Raw genomic sequence first — 17,685 nt, forward strand, 5'->3', positions numbered from 1 at the left:
CTCTACTAAAAATACAAAAATTAGCCAGGTGTGTTGGCGGGTACTTGTAATCCCAGCTACTCGTTAAGCTGAGGCAGGAGAATCGCTTGAAATCAGGAGGTGGAGATTGCAGTGAGCAGAGATTGAACCACTGCACTCTAGCCTGGGCGACAGACTCTACCTCAAAAACAAAACAAAACAAACAAAAAACAATACTAATACCTTCAGAATTTCTTATTTAATTGATCTAGGGTGGGATCTGAGCATAGGTATTTTAAAAAGCCCCTCAGTTGATTCTAATATGTTGCCAGGGTTGAGAATCTCTGGATTAGCCTCAGAGGTAACGGAATTCCACTTCGAGTTCATGCAGATCTTCCCCCATCATTATTTCCCATCTCTGAGGAACTGCTGGCCTTTCCCCTTTCATTTGTGCTCCTGACCTAATAATAGTGATTATTTCATGAATGCTTGCTGTGTGCTAATGATTTTCATATATTATTTTATTTAGACTTGATCAATCATGCTTTTTGGAATAAACAAGATGATGGTTACAGAGGGAGGTTTTACAGCTTGTAAAAGCAGGAACCAGGATCCAAACACCTGCTTATTGCTCATGGAGTCATACCTCCCAACTATTTTACGTCCATTGTCCTTCAGTCATCCCTCTTCAATCTTTCCATTGACTTTTTTATTTCCCTCACTCTACACTAATGCTTAGGTTTCCTCTATCCTAAAGAAAGAATAAATTAAAAACCCCTTCTTTTAAGTATGTCACCCTTTAAGCTACATCCTTATTTCTTTCTTTCCATCATTTCCAGCAATTTGTAACTTCCTATTTTGCTATTCAACCCATTGCACAAACAAGCTTTGGCCCCTACTACCACCGAAATGGTTTTTATGTCACCAGTGATTTCCTAACAATCTTTCCAGCTTAGTTTTCTTTTTTTTTTTTCTTCTGAGACAGGGTCTCACTGTCATCCAGGCTGGAGTACAGTGCATAATCATGGCTCACTGCAGCCTCCATACTCCTGGGCTGAAGCATCCTCTCGCCTCAGCCTTCCAAGTAGCTAGGACTATAGGTGCGTGCCACCATGCCCAGCTAGGTTTTTTTTTTTTTTTTTTTTTAATTTTTATCTTTTGTAGAGACAGAGTCTCATTATGTTGCCCAGGCTGGTCTTGAACTCCTGGCCTTAAGCAATCCTCCCGTCTTAGCCTCAGAAAGCACTGTGATTACAGGTGTGAACCACCTGCACCCTGCCTCATTCTGTTTAATTCTTGACCACTCTTTCCCCATATTCTTTTCAGATGCTCAATTGATTGGAAGAGGCCAGTGGGAGACAGCTTATTCTCAACTAGCAACAAAAATCTGAAGAACTTAATATTAATTAAGGTCAAATGAGGAATCAGATTTAGAGTTCTAGTAATAATTAACTAGTAACTATAGGCAATTGTTATTGCTAATTTTGTACCTATTTAACGTGCTGCGTACTATCCAAAGAGGAGACTATAAACTGCTCTCTCTTGAGATGCAGCCAATCTTGTTGAATGGGCGAGACTCAAGTTTATAAAACTATTGTCATTTTAAATATTATTAAGCAGTTTAAAAATAAATCAATGTTACATTGTATGGTACAAAACACAAGTACAGCAAGTATTCAAGTTAGAAAAAATGTATTTCTTGGAAAATATACTCATAGAGTACTTTATTAAACCTGAAGTAAATTATAAGGTACAAATCAGAGAGGTGGGATAAGAAGGATAGTTCACACAGTGACACTTGCACCAGCAGAAGCAAAGGGCTCCATTTCTCGATGATGGTTTTCTCTATTCTTTGGCTTTTTTATAATCCTCTTCTAACACTTCCTTTAGTCTCCAATTTCCACCTCTTTCTGCTTCCATGGGTCAACACACTTCACACTATAACACTTCCTGAGCAGAATGGCAATCCCATCTCTTAGCTGTGCCTCCTATCTAGATCTATTAACTGCCGGCTTTTTAACCACCTTTAGAAGATCCTAACAGCATCTCCCAAATTATACTGGGATTGGATCTAAGGAAGGACAAACTAACCAATGTCTTTCTCAACAGAAAGAGTCCTTTCTGTCCTAGAAGAGTCCTTTTATTAAAGAACTGTCCACAAGTACAGTTCTATTTTAACAACATTTAAAAATCATGAAGTGATGTTCACGTTGAAGCATAGCAGGTGGCTCATATTGGCACAACAATATCATACTTATTTTTTTGAAGAAACAAAGCTTCACCCTTCTAAATTTTCATAATTAAGATCCCTTTAATCTAGATATGGCCTTACGAAGTGATCTGTCCAACTCTGCTTTTTCTAGATGGACTAAAAAATGCCTGGCAATGAAATTTCTTTTCCAGCTAAATGAGTTGCTTTCAAAACTAAAATCCAGGCCTCAAACTTCTAGTACTGTCTCACTCCACTATACCATAATGTCACCCTTCTCGCCAAAGAAATATTATCGGAATCTGGAAAGCATCACAGTATCTGAATTCGTTGCCTAACAGAGTATAGATCACACAGATTGCTTTATTTAATCAGTACATCTTAACTGAGCAATTCATTTTGAAGGCACTAGAAAATAAGTTAACCATTTTTCAAAAACCAAGACAATTCATCTCATGAGAATACTGCTATTATACCAAACATATCATATTGTGGCCAAAGTTATAAAAAAGTCAGACAAGGCCATACATGGTTGGGAATGATAAGGTCAGTCATGGTTGGAATACTATCTGGAAGCATGATCATCTGAAATTGAGTATGACGATGCTCAACTGATTGGACAGAGGCTCCAATCAGGAAACGGAGTGGTCCATGTTGTCACCAACTATGTGTTCCTTTCTAAATAAAACTCTGAATAAGAACCAAGATAATTTCTAATATTTTAGCCCAGCTAACCCCCAACTAAACCATTAATGGCTCTTTGGAGAATGCTGTAATACTAACTCTGCCTTCTATGCAGAGTTCCATGGGGCTTTTTGGCACAGTAGGCTTTAAGATGTCAGTGCTTCCTGGTTAGAGAAGTTTTGAGTTTCTTGATTATCATGATGATAAATCCCATTTCCTGCTTTAAATGAACAACTGCAGCACATCACACAGGTGACACCTGTGCTGCTCAAGTAGTTATAAATTTAAATGCTAGAATATTGTTCTATTTGGTTCTCATTTTAAGGAAGACAGTGCATTTCTGAATCTGGGCAAGAGACCAATTTTAAATAGGAGTGAATTTTACCCTCATATAAGTCTTTGATTTAGGGTTGTTAAAAGACAACCTCAAGATTCTAAATTTGAAGTTTAATGTACAGTCTAAAATAGTGACATCACTTTCTAATGCAAGTTGCTTTAAAGATATATATTATTCCCTTTACATAGGGACAGGATCTTTATTGGTTAGTTTTTTTTTTTTTTTTTTTTCCTGCAAATCACTATTACATAAAGAAAGAATTTGAGTTGTGGTAAGACGTAATGTTTAAAGGTAAACATTAAAAGATACAAGACACAATTCATTCATAATAATCATCTTGTTGATGGAGCCAATATAGAATATTGGATTGTAGTATGTTGTTGTCTGAGAAAGCAATGGTTTCAATCAAGTCACCTAGCCACCCCTAGAATGTAGTAGTAAGAACAGAGGGCTTGGCACATTGGTTTTACACAGACCTCTGTGGCTCTGACCCTGGGCTTGTCATTTGGACCACTCTAATTCTGTGTCCTCCTTTGAAAAGTGAATATATAGGACTGAATTTTTTAAAACGTCAGTTCAAAAAATTATAGTAAAATACACATAAAACAAAATGTACTATCTTAACCATACTGAAGTGTAGTTCAGTGGCATTATTACTGTGCAACAATATTGTTATGCAACCACCCTACCACCCATCTACAGACCTCTTTCATTTCCCAAAATTGAATTTCATACTCATTAAACAATAGCTCCTCATTCCCTCTCCCCACAACTCCCGGCAACCATTATTCTAATTTCTGTCTCCATAACTTTGACAACTCAGGCACCTCATATAAGTAGAATCATACAGTATTTGTGCTTTTGTGGCTAGCTTCTTTTGTTTAGCGTAATCTCCTCAGGGTTCCTCCATGTTGCAGTATGTGTCAGAATTTCCTTCATTTTTAAAACTGAATAATGTTCCATGGAATGTATACATCATATTTTCTTCACCCATTGATAGGCACTTGGGCTGCCACCCACATTTTGGCTATTGTGAATAATGCTGCTATGAACATGGGTGTACAAGTATCTGTTTGAGTCTCACCTTTCAACTCTTTGGGGTATATTCCCAGAAGCAGAATTGCTAGCTTGTGTCATAATTCTATTTTTAATTTTTAGAGGAACCATTATACTTTTTTTTCCACAGCACCTGCACAATTTTAACTTTACAGGACTGGATATGTTTAAATGTCCCTTCCATGTCTAGGGTTCTAGGACCCAGTACTTGTTTTTAAAATAACCTCTTTAAGTCATTTCCTCTTTAGCTGGAAACCCTGCTCCCCGTGGAAAAACACTGGGATGTCTTTTACTTCAGAAGCCTTCCTTTGGGTTATGTGCCCTCCCAGCACCCTTATTTACAAGTGGCAAGCCCTCATCATGTTTTACATTTATTTCTTATTTTCCTATAAGACATGAGCTCCTGGAAGCAAAGGTTATGTATTATTCTTTAATATTTCCTTAGTTCTTGACACAGAATAATCAAACAGCGTATGTCTGATAAATGAATAGGTGGAAACAAAACAGGGTCAAATATTTCCAAATGAAGAATTGAAAAAACGATTAAACATAGTAAAATTAGAGAACATTTTTTCTCCTAATGCAAAGTATTTTCCTGGAGAGGCTGGAACTCAAATAATCAAAATGATAAGCATGATAATAAAAATGCCTACCTAGGGCTATCCCAACCATTAGCCAGGGCGGAATCTTTCCACCTCGGCCCTGGTGGGACACCTAGCCTAACATTCTTGCTCCTGCTGGCTGGCATTCCCAGAGAATGGGCTATGCAAGGTGTTTCATGCCCATCAACATGGAAGTGCAGAAGAGACATTCAATGCCAGCCCATGGAAGAGCGTAGAGGGGCATTCTCCAAGCACCCCCATTCGCTAATACAGTGAACTCCCCTTTGATGCTGGAAGAGATCTTGAAGTTCAGCGGTTCAGGGGGCCCTAGTATATTGGACGATGTGGCTGAGGTTCAGAGAAGAGAAAAGGCGATTCCTAAGTTATGCAGCAAGAAGGCTACCTACGCCCTAGATCTGGAGATACCGACGCTCTTCGCAGGGATAGAAACTATTTTTAAGATAGTTTTTAAGATAGAAACTATTTTTAAACCACTTTGCTAAGCGCTGGAGGGCAGGGTTGTAATTGGATACAGGAAAATGACAACGCTTCAGTAAGTCGCCTGCATCCCACGCTAAATAAGAGCCACTGGACGCCTGGGCGACAGAGCGAGACTCCGTCTCAAAAGAAAAAAAAAAAAAAAAAAGAGGCACTGGGCTGTAGGAGAGTGGTAATATTTCTGGACCCAGACAAGGCGGCCACAACCCTCCTGGGGCAACAACCCTCCCGCCTGGCTGGTTTTTTGGAACCTCTGCAAACACTTTCTCCGGGGTCAGTTTCCCGCCAAACCGAGACAGAGGATGTCCAGAGGTCCCGGGAGTGGAAGCCGCTGTCCCTGTGTCCACTGGGAAGTGGGCGAGGCGGGATGCTGCCGGCCAGGCTGCCCCGGGTGAGGACCCGGGAACACTCACTTGCTCGCTGGGCCTCGGAGGGGTGGGAGGGGCGGGGCGGTGCACAGCCTCACCTGGACAGGTCTGCGGTCCGGCCCCAGCCAGGCTGCACAGGCACGCGGGGCGCACGTCTGCCTCGCCCTGGCTGCCAGGTGAGTCGCGCGCGATCGGGGAGCGGGGCTGACGGGTCGGAGGGAGTGGGTGTGGGGGACCCTGCGCTGGCCCGGGAGCGGAGATGCAAGGTGCCCAAGGAGCATGGGAAGGAGCACCCCCGCAAGTCCCAGCAGCAGGCAGGGGCCGACGGAGCAGCGCCCCCTTCTTCTTTGGAGGCGGCAGGAGCACCCCAGATCCTGTGGCGGGAGACAGAGGTTCATTATGCAGAACAAAAAGCCCAGGGCGAGAAGACATTTGACTTGGAGAGAACTGGGGGAGTTAAGGATTGCTGATTTCATCTCATACTTTTTTTCACACCCAAGCGAGGGGTCTGGGAGGTGGGCAGGGAGAGTGCTTAGGAGACAAACAGAGTTAATCCCTCACCCCACTGATCACCGCCCCGCTGAATGTTCTCAAAGCTCGACCCTGCATTGTGGTGGACTGTATGGTGTTGGAAACGACCAAAGACACTGCCCCATCCCCACCCCCAACAAGCAAGGAAAATGTTTCCCCTGAAATGCCTTTCTTCTCTGTCTTTTTTGTTTCGTTGCTATGGATTCGTGAACTAGCTTGTAATGGTCTCTAAACCTCTAAATTGTGTGTATAATATTTACGTGTCCATGCATGCATTTTTCTGAAGTGAGCTTTCAGATATTGTATTTGCTTCTCCCTAAGATTAAATAGGCAAAACCATATTTTTGGGCTGCATCAATATGACTTCTTAATAGTCTTCAGGGAAACTGAGTTGCAGATTCTTATTTAAAGAATTGAGGATTGGCTGGGTGCGGTGGCTCACGTCTGTAATCCCAGCACTTTGGGAGGCTGGGGCAGGTGGATCACCCGAGGTCAGTAGTTTGAGACCAGCCTGGCCAACATGGTGAAACTCTGTCTCTACATAAATACAAAAAAATTAGCCAGACGTGGTGGCACGAGCCTGTAATCCCAACTACTTGGAGACTGAGGCAGGAGGATCCCTTGAACCCAGGAGGTGGAGGTTGAAGTGAGCCAAGATCACAGCCACTGCACTCCAGTCTGGGCAACAGAGCAAGACTTTGTCTCCAAAACAACAACAACACAAGTGAACAAAAAACAATAAAGCGGGGATTGAGGGAAGAGCCTTGAGGCTCCCAGAAGCGTTGGGGAGGATTCCTGCAGAGACCGGGGAGGACAGCACTCACCCAGTCACAAATTCACCTGTGTTAAGAATTGGTCTGTTTCCCACCAGTATGAAGTACAACTAGGTTTCAAACATGTAGACTGTGAAATCGAAGTGAATCTTTGTGAATGGAAGGTCTACTTAAGTTTCTTTTTGACAATCCAAAGTGATCTCAGCTTCGGAGCTTCCAAGGATTCTGGAGAGAAGGTGACAGATGAAGTGTTCCAACTGTGCACCTCCCTAGTCCATTGGCATCTTGGGAAAAGGAGGAAAGAACAAACTGTTACCTTAGCATGGGAGCAGAACCAGAAAAACCCAGGGAGTCTGGGGGAAAGGGAGGAGAGCTGAGAGAGATACAGGCATTGTTGGAAAAGGAGCTTAACTTACCCAACAAAACTGATCCGCAAAACCAACAGGCACCTTAGGAAAATCACCTTACATCATTAATCCCACTTTCCTTGTTCCCACCAAATGGGCAGGAGTACTCGGTGGAGGTGAAGTAGTATCTGCTGCCACTTACCTAGATAGCATTTCTGATCCTGCCTTCTTTACCCGCAGAATCTTGGAGTCCCAATCTGTGAGGTTCCTAGGTGTGCTGGCATCAGGACAGCAGTCCACAAACGGTGTGTTACCCAAACATTAACATCCTGCAGCTAGCCTCAATCACAGCAACTTTCCAATTTCAGAGAAAAAAAAGGCTATAATTGTAAGCTTTTTCTTAACAATTTTTTATTTCTTAATTTTTTGTGGCTACATAGCAGGTATATATAATTATGGGGTACATGAGATGTTTTGATACAGGTATGCAATGTGAAATAAGCACATCATAGAGAATTGTGTATCCATCCACTCGAGCATGCATCCTTTGTGTTATTAATACAAACAATCCACTTACACTCTTTAAGTTATTTAAAAATGTGCAATTAAGTTATTATTGACTATGGTCACCCCACTGGGCTATAAAATAGTAGGTATTGTTCATTCTTTCTACCTTTTTTTTTTTTTTGTACACATTAGCCATCCCCTCCAGCAGTCCCTCACTACTCCTCCCAGCTTCTGGTAACCATCCGTCTACTCGCTATGCCCATGAGTTCAGTTGTTTTGATTTTTAGATCCCACGAATGAGTGAGAACATGCAATGTTTGTCTTTCCATGCCTGGCTTTTTTCACTTCCCATAATTACCTCCAGTTCTATCCATGATGTTGCAAATGGCAGGATCTCATTCTTTTTTATGGCTGAAAAGTACTCTACTGTGTATAAATACTACATTTTCTTTATCCATTCATCTGTGGATGGACATTTAGGTTACTTTCAAATCTTGGCTATTGTGAACAGGGCTGCAACAAACATGGGAGTGCAGATACCTCTTTGATATACTGATTTCCTTTCTTTTGGGTATATACCCAGCAGTGGAAATGCTGGATCATATGGTAGTTCAGTTTTTAGTTTGCTGAGGAATCTCCAAACTGTTCTCCATAGTGGTTGTACTAAAATTATAAGCTTTTTCTTCACAAGTTTATTCCAACCTTTGATGCTGGCTTTTATTCCTGTTGAACCCAGCTTAGTTCACACTTATATTTTTGGTTATGCTGAAGCTGAATATATCATTATTTCTTGCTTGCAAAGAACCCATTGGTTTCAAGTGATTTGTAACCTCCTCACGTTTGAGAACTACTGTTGTAGCAAGAGAAGGGATTATACCCAGGATTGTGCCACATTTGTCTTTAATGTCCTTTGAGTTGAAATGATTTGTTTGTGACCATCTGGAGTTTTGAGTTGTGGCAGTGAATTGTACTGGACCCTGAGGCTAGGGAGGAAAGAAACAGCTTCATCCCACCTGCTCACAGCCCAGACTGGTTTTTTGTGTGCTGTTCTTGACATCACACATATTTTGTAAACTCAGACTATACTTTTATGAGGTTTTAAGGAACAGAGATTAAGCTTCCTAGTCAACCCCTCCACCCTTACAGTTGGCTAGTCAGTCTTCATTCAATCCTAAATTGAACTATTATTTTTCAGAACAATAAGGCAGTTGTTTCTACCTATAACCCATCTTTTCTTGATAGAATTATTGTTCAAAATGGTCTCCATAACATGGCTAAGGGTTTATTTGGCAATGACAGGAATTGTAATTTTGCTTCTTATTTTAAAAGTCATCAAAGACCCAAGCTTTTTTTTTTTTCTTTTTTTTAAAGACAGAGTCTTGCTCTGCGACTCAGGCTGTAGTACAGTGGTGCAATCTCAGCTTACTGCAACCTACGCCTCTCAGGTTCAAGCGACTCTCATGCCTCAGCCTCCCAAGTAGCTGGGACTATAGGCGCGGGCCACCACATCCAGCTACTTATTTTGTATTTTTAATAGAGACGGGGTTTTGCCATGCTGGCCAGGCACGTCTCGAATTCCTGACCTTGGGCGATCTGCCTGCCTGAGCCTCCCAAAGTGCTGAGGTTACAGGCTTGAGACACTGTGCCTGGCCTAAGAACCAAGCTTTTTAAAAGAATGATAGTTGCCACTTCACTAGCCCTTCAGTACCACATAAGTTTTGCTGATGTTACTGATTGTTCTTTAATGCATTCAGCAAATACGAATATTTACTGCACACCTTCCATGTGCCATCCCCTGGGGTACGAGGTTACTTGTGTTTTGCTTTCAAGGAGCTGACAAATAAGCAGCTTGGACTTGAATTCCCTCCCCTTCTCTTCCTCTCACTTCTCTGTTGAGGCAAATCCCAATTAGAATGAAATAACTCCGGAGAATTATTTTGGGCGTTACTAAAACTATCTTTACTTCTTTGCTCCAGAAACAGCATTAGATACTTAGTGGCCTCTTGACGTAATCTAAGAACTGTCCTTGAGTCATGCTGCTTCTGGGACTCCTTGGCTGTGACCATTTTCTTTCAAGTTTAAGTGACTTCCTGCTCCTTATGCATGAATCCATTTAAGACGTTCTGCCAAGGGAGAAGCCATCCACTGTGGTTGCCTGGCTTCAGAGTGCTCTCACTGGTCAGCAGTCCCTGATTCCTATGACCTCCAGTGCTGTGTAGATGATAGTTCCATGAATAACACTTTTAACTAGAGTCAAATAACTTGGCAAGGAGAGAAGCATTCACTTTTGATGGGTAATACATGGTCCCAGGGAGCACCAGCCTCTCCCATCGAGGATCCTAACAGCTGGCCAGAGGCAAGTTCCATGTGCCTGGGCTATTTTTTCCCCAGTTCATACAGAATAAAAGTAGCAAACCTGTAAATGCATTCTGATCTGCACCTGGACTAAGTGAGATCTGGAAGAGTATACTCAAGGGCAATCAACAGGGAATGATTCTGCTAATTTAGGATTTGTTAAGTTGGGCTAGTTTGAAATATACCTCTGCACTCCTCTCAGGAAATGCTGGATAGAGTCGATTTAGTATCAGGTAATAGTTATAATGGTGGCAGATTCTGATGTAGCACTTAACATGATTCAGGCACCCTTTTAAACACTTCGTTTAGTATCTGGGTGACAGGATTAGTCCAGCCCCCAAACCTCAGCATCATTTAATAGATGCAACTAAGAAGTCTGCACATGTACCCCTTGAATCTAAAATGAAAGTTAAAATCATCAAAAAATCATCTAATCCTCTCTCAATCCAAGGAAAAGTAGGCACTATTATTATTGACAATTTAGCCCTGGTTCACACAATTACAGTTGGCCCTCCATATATGTGGGTTCTACACTTGTGGATTCAACCATCCATGAATTAAAAATACTTTAAAAATATGTCTGTAATAAACATGTACAGACTTTTTGTTCTTGTCATTATTCCCTAAACAATACAGTATAACAACTATTTATATAACATCTATGTTGCATTAGGTATTATAAGTAATCTAGAGATGATTTACAGGAGGATGGGCATAGATTACGAGTGAATACCATACCATTCTATTTTTATATCAGTGACATGAGCATCTGCAGATTTTGGTATCCTTGGGGGTCTGGGAACCAATTCACTTCAGATACAAAGGGACAACTCTACAGTGTTTGATTTATTGAGCTTTCCGAGATATTCAGCCTTTTCCTGTCTTCACACTTGTTGTTCCCTCTGTTATTTAGAGTAATCCTGATGAAAATCAACAAAACACACATTAAGAGGCAGCACTGAGAGATAATGTGCTAACTGGTCTTTGTGATTACAGGCACTTCAGATTTCCCTCTTGCCCACTCATTGTGAGATGCAGCCCAGCCCTGCAAAAAGATTGCCCCAGTCGTATCCTGGCTCACCCCTAACTAGCAGTTTGACCTTGAGCACATCACTGCCTCCTCTGTGCCTCAGTTTCCTCTTCTGTTCAATGGGGAGGATCACAGCACTACCTCACCATTTGTTGTGAGGATTAAATAGATGCAAATATGTAAGACACTTCCAGTAGTGCCTTGTACACAGAAGGCACTATTATTTTTTTATTAACCCCCATTTTTCCTTCCCAACTTCATCTCCCAATATCCCATAACCATGCTGAGTTCCTTACAACTCCCCCAGACCTCCTGGACTAAGTGAGATCTGGAAGAATATACTCAGGGCAGTCAAGAAGGACTGATTCTGCTAATTTACGATTTGTCAAGTTGGGTTAGTTTGAAATATATCTCTGTACTCCTCTCAAGAAATGCTGGATAGTATAGATTTAGTATCAGATAATAGTAGTAATGGTGGCAGACTCTGATGTTTCCTCCTTCCCTTGTGATCTCAGTAGTCTTGGACCACTCATACATCAAATGACTTAACAACTAACAATCACCTAATATTTTTTAAGCTTTTCTTACGTGCCCAGTAGTGTGCCAAGTGTTTTTCTTCCTATTTTTAACATACTATTGACAGCTTCATGAGGTGGGTTTATATTTTCTTAAAATAATTTGCCATGTCCACTTCCCCAGTAGACTGTGACAGCGGCTTATGTATCTGTGTATGTTATTCAGCTTGTATCTCTAGGACTTGACAGAGGACCCAATACAGAGTGGGTGCTCCAGAAATGTGGACTTGGATGCATTTCACCAACAGCTATTTACATCCAAATAATAAGCTAATTGTAACTCTTCTAGATGTACGTACTTTCCTCATTGCAAAAATTCACCATCAAAATTTTTAAAAACACTGATAAGCAAGAAGAAGGAAGTTAAAATTGAACTCCTTCCAGCCCCAGAGAGCTTAATCAACTCGCTTAGGAACATGCTACTAAATGGCTAATCTGAGCATCAAAATCTGGCCATCTGGCTTCAGGACTCAGGCTCTTAATGGTTGCATTATACCACTGATCCCACCCCATCCACCCCAACACACACTCCCCTGCACAAACAAATTATGTTAGCTATTAAAGGGAATTGGAAGAGTGGAAATGTGCAATTAAATCTACCACAAATACAATGCTGCAATGTGTGCAATCTATATTTTTAAAATTTACGGTATTCAGCGTTTTCCTGTCTTCACACTTGTTCCCTCCATTATTTATGGCAATCCTGATGAAAATCAACAAAATACAAATTGAGAGGCAGCACAGAGAGGTAATAGAGAAAGGGAATGGCTTTTGAGTCAGACAAACACAAGTGTGGATCCCAGCTAAGCCCCTAGATGTGTTACCGGAGATGAGCTGCAAAACATTTCTCAGTCTTAGTCTCCTGTAAAATAGAGGTAATAAGAAACACTTTTCAGTATTTTGTGACATGTAGAAGTGAAGTGATGGTGGCATGCACCACTCTTGGTTAGTAGTAGGTCCTGTTGTTAAGTCTCTAATGGTGATACCCTATAGCTTCCCCAAATGGTGACCTTGCCAAATTGTTTTCCAAAGCTACATGTGGCTTTTTTCTCCCAGTCCTTCATTTTAATTCTCATGATAATTTAACTTTTTTTTTTTTATTAGATTCACTTAGTAACTCGCCTCACAGTCATTTTCTTGGAAATTCAATTTCTTCTCCACAGGGTCTCTTTTGAGATTAAAGAGAGAGAAGTGGCAAATTTAGGATGTTAGAACAATTTTCATTTAAAAGTAGATCCTTGTTTTTATTACCCTACCATTAATGTTTTCTGTTTTCCTTTATCAGCGAGTTACTTCCATTTGATTCGTATTGCCAGACTGAACTCTCTTGTTTTCTTGCAAGATGAAAGGAGGCAACCATGAATGAGCCACTAGACTATTTAGCAAATGCTTCTGATTTCCCCGATTATGCAGCTGCTTTTGGAAATTGCACTGATGAAAACATCCCCCTCAAGATGCACTACCTCCCTGTTATTTACGGCATTATCTTCCTCGTGGGATTTCCCGGGAACGCAGTAGCGATATCCACTTACATTTTCAAAATGCGACCTTGGAAGAGCAGCACCATCATTATGCTGAACCTGGCCTGCACAGATCTGCTGTATCTGACCAGCCTCCCCTTCCTGATTCACTACTATGCCAGTGGCGAAAACTGGATCTTTGGAGATTTCATGTGTAAGTTTATCCGCTTCAGCTTCCATTTCAACCTGTATAGCAGCATCCTCTTCCTCACCTGTTTCAGCATCTTCCGCTACTGTGTGATCATTCACCCAATGAGCTGCTTTTCCATTCACAAAACTCGATGTGCAGTTGTAGCCTGTGCTGTGGTGTGGATCATTTCACTGGTAGCTGTCATTCCTATGACCTTCTTGATCACATCAACCACCAGGACCAACAGATCAGCCTGTCTCGACCTCACCAGTTCGGATGAACTCACTGCTATTAAGTGGTACAACCTAATTTTGACTGCAACCACTTTCTGCCTCCCGTTGGTGATAGTGACACTTTGCTATACCACGATTATTCACACTCTGACCCATGGACTGCAAACTCACAGCTGCCTTAAGCAGAAAGCTCGAAGGCTAACCATTCTGCTACTCCTCGTATTTTACGTATGTTTTTTACCCTTCCATATCTTGAGGGTCATTCGGATCGAATCTCGCCTGCTTTCGATCAGCTGTTCCATTGAGAATCAGATCCACGAAGCTTACATCGTTTCTAGACCGTTAGCTGCTCTGAACACCTTTGGTAACCTGTTACTATATGTGGTGGTTAGCGACAACTTTCAGCATGCTGTGTGCTCAATAGTGAGATGTAAAGTAAGCGGGAACCTTGAGCAAGCAAAGAAAATCAGTTACTCAAACAACCCTTGAAATACTTCATTTACTTAACCAAAAATAAATACTTGCTGATACTTTACCTAGCACTCCAAAGACGTTCAGGATGTCTCCCTCAATGAAACTCCTGGTAAATACTGTGTATTCAAGTAATCACGTGCCAAAGCCAGAGCAGAGCTTCTAGTTCTTTGCAATCCCTTTATTGAGCTCCTCCACTGGGGAGATAAAGAATTGGATGCATGCATTTCAGCAAAGTGTTCAGACATAGTATTACAAGCTATTGGAACTCAGAGGCATCTTAGAGAACATCTGTTCCCACCAACTTATTATATATACATGGAAACCAATTTCGTACCCTTGCCCTAGATTGCTCAGTAAATTAGTGCCAAGATAGGAGAAAACCAATCTTTTCACTCATCATTTCATGCTCCTCTGCACTCCAGACCTGTTTGTATTGAACCATTAGATAATTCAAATCACTACTTGTATCTTTCTTAATATTTATTTTTTACATCTTATAACTCTGCAATTTGTTTCCTTCAAGCTTAACTTTGAGATTACAAAACTGGGTTTAGCCAGTTCTGTATATTACTTGCAAGCCAGTAAGATACCCTTGAAATAATTCTAGGACATCCATGCAAATAGCTGAAATTAGTACCTGCAAGATATTTGGAGTATTATGCTTTTATTGTTGTTAAAAAGTTTTTATTGAATTTATAAAAATTATCAAATCGTATTCATCATTATTAACATGTCCTGGGGAAGGAAGGAAAACTTTTGAGAACAGAAGTCACTTTCAAATATCGTGTATGTATTGGGTGTTCAATCATATCTAACACTGTTTTGATTTTTGTGGGAAAAAATTCCAGGAAACACTAATTCTCTTTAGATACCTTGTTCTTTTATGACTACAATGAACATATGTCTTTGTAATAGCTAAATATATTTTTGAATTGTATGTGTGCTTAATTATCAGTAAGTACAAATATTTGAGAAAATACCTGGTCTGGATATTTAAAACACTCATAAACATGTTGGTACAATTAATAAACTTATTTATAATTGTGTAATAGGCTGTTTGGTCGTATTTTTCTGTGAAAATGCAGTTTTATCACTATTATATTTACATGAAACTTATTTTCTCTATGGTTAGGAACAAAAATAAGAATCAATAATATCATAGAATAAGGCTGAAATAGTTGACTTACACAGAGGAAAGTGTACCATAGAAATTCTTCCTGATGTTCCAATTCTTCTAGGACATGACATCTGACTTAGACTCCAGTGAGGATGTTCATCAGGAATCTCTTCAGAGAAAGTTGAGGGAAAGAAGAGGAAGCCGATGAATCTGAACATGAACTTTTCTGAACTTTCTGGTGCTTTCTGCAACCCCTGCCTTCTGAGCCATCTTCTTCTGAGCCTTTCTATAACATGTGGAATAAGCTATTTCACTAGAGGACCCCAACTTTCTCATCTGCACTGGCTGTATTAGCATCAAGAAATATTCAGAGGTCCACCTGGAACTGCTAGCTTTTTTTCTTTTTCCTGATGCCTAGTCCAGCCCCTGGACTATCGCTAAAGTGCCGACAGACTTGCCTGTATTCCACTGGGGTCATTATTCTAGCCTTGGGCACAAACTCCTTTCCTTTCTCTCCCCATCTTTATTCCTTCTTATTCCAAAGAGTTCACCCACCAGAGAAAAGCCACTTCAACCTCATTCATGTCTTTCTCAACTCATCTCTGTAGTTTCTTTTATTTTTTACCTTCTTCCTACCAACGTATAGAAAAACAAATCATCCTTCTGGCAGAAATTCTTTCACTGTATCTTTGGTCTTTATTTTGCTCTTTTAGGGACCTTGCTCCAACACTTAATCTCACTTTCTCACATTTTTAACATTTTTATTACCCTGGATAATTGACCTTAGCTTGGGAGCGTGCATAATTTTCCATTATCCGAAAAATGCCTTCCCCTTGATTAAGTTTTTCTGTCGTTCTGTTACCTAATCTTCTTCCCACAGCTGTGGGTTGGTCTGCCCTCTAGGGTACTGCCGATAGAACAGAATCACAGAGATCCAAGCTACATTTAATTCAAAGGGTCAGTTTTATTTTACAAAGTTAAGAGTTCTGGGTTATTTGTGCTGAAGGAGGCAGTTTTGAACTGAGGCCAAAAAAAGGGATTGATGATATTTCCCAGGCTACAATGGGACCTGTGTGACCTTGCTGCATACAACCAGGCCCAGGCAGAGAAAGACAGAATGAGAACGAAAAAGCAGAGCTCTGACTGCATCCACCAGGGCAGAGCTACTCAGGTCTGCTTGCTGTGTGAGAACTGAAAGTGCAAGTCAGGCTCACTGCACCTGCGTATGGGGAAGCCAGAAAAACCGATTCCAAACTTCTGAGACACAGTAATCCCTTGCGTTATTTGTAACTCTTTATTGTGGACATGTTCAAATAGTCACAAAATTTAAAAAGGAACCAAATGACCCGTATCTTAATTTCATCAATAGCCAACATCCCACCCTTCAGGTTTTATCTCTCTCATCTCACATCTTTTTTGCTAGAATATTTAAAAGCAAATTCTAGACAAGGTACAATTTCACCTATCAATGCTTCAACACAGATTTCTTTCAAAACATACAAAACCAAAACAAAATAATAACTGATTCCTCAATAGTATCTAATACTAATCCATGTTTCATTACCCCTGTTTTCCCCCAAAGTATATTTATACAGTTTTTTTTTTCAAATCAGGATCAGAGGAAGCTCCATGCATTGCATTTGGTTGATAAGACTCTTAAATTTATTTTAATCTATAAGAGCTCACCTTTTCTTTATTAATTGCCATTTATTTGCTGAAGAAATCAAGTGAAGTCATTTGTCCTGTGGAATTTTTCACATTGCAGGTCTGGCTGTTTTAATTCCATTTTGTTATTTATCACGTTCCTCCAACCTGCATATTTGCAGTAATTTGGAAGGTAAAGCTAGAGGTTAGATTAGATACAGATTATTTGTTGTTATTTCTTTCTCCACTTTCCTTTCCCTTCCCTTCCCTTCCTTTCCCTTCCCTTCGCTTCCCTTCCCTTCCCTTCCCTTTTTTCTTTCACTCCTTTCTTCTTCCTTCTCACCCCTCCCTCCTTCATTTCTGCCCTCATGGTAGCAATATTGCAAAATATAAGTCATAATCACAAAAATACAAGTCATAAAAAAGTGTCCTTTGCAGGGACATGGATTAAAAAAAGTGAAATAATACCTTTAGTGTGTCGAAAGAAAATACTTGTTTACCTAGAATTCCATATCTAGAAAAAGTAGCTTTTGAAAATAAAGGGGAAATGATGACCTTTAGAGGTAAAGAAGAGATAAAATGTTCACCACTGAAAGGCCTCCACAAAAGAAAATTCTAGGGAACGCACTTCAGGAAGAAGGAAAATCGTGTCAAATGGATAGTCTTAGAGACAAGAAGAAATAATGAGTGCAGAGATGGTTGTAATTGTTACAGGTAGTCAGACAGTCGTAAGTGGG

At 40.5% G+C, this 17,685-nt stretch overlaps 1 protein-coding gene and 1 long non-coding RNA gene across 3 annotated transcripts in view; both read left to right on the forward strand.

Moving 5' to 3' along the window:
• Positions 1 to 5,467: 5,467 nt before the first annotated feature.
• On the forward strand, positions 5,468 to 15,224 carry OXGR1 (oxoglutarate receptor 1). 2 transcript variants are annotated; one of them, XM_033177406.1, is made up of 2 exons: positions 5,468 to 5,888; positions 13,116 to 15,224. In XM_033177406.1, exon 2 carries the CDS (start codon positions 13,189 to 13,191, stop codon positions 14,200 to 14,202), a length of 1,014 nt encoding a protein of 337 aa, XP_033033297.1. In that variant the 5' UTR covers positions 5,468 to 5,888; positions 13,116 to 13,188; the 3' UTR covers positions 14,203 to 15,224. The 2 variants fall into 2 exon arrangements, with proteins under 2 accessions (XP_033033297.1, XP_033033298.1); XM_033177407.1 differs by lacking the exon at positions 5,468 to 5,888 and adding an exon at positions 7,461 to 7,751.
• A 1,234-nt stretch (positions 15,225 to 16,458) lies between these two features.
• LOC117063385 overlaps positions 16,459 to 17,685 on the forward strand; it is a 32,138-nt gene continuing 30,911 nt past the window's right edge. Inside the window, exon 1 of the long non-coding RNA XR_004428893.1 lies at positions 16,459 to 16,571. This is a non-coding gene — a long non-coding RNA (uncharacterized LOC117063385). The remainder of the gene's footprint in view (positions 16,572 to 17,685) is intronic.

This window comes from Trachypithecus francoisi, unplaced genomic scaffold (genome assembly GCF_009764315.1).
Source record: "Trachypithecus francoisi isolate TF-2019V2 unplaced genomic scaffold, Tfra_2.0 Lachesis_group18, whole genome shotgun sequence".
NCBI lineage: Eukaryota > Metazoa > Chordata > Mammalia > Primates > Cercopithecidae > Trachypithecus > Trachypithecus francoisi.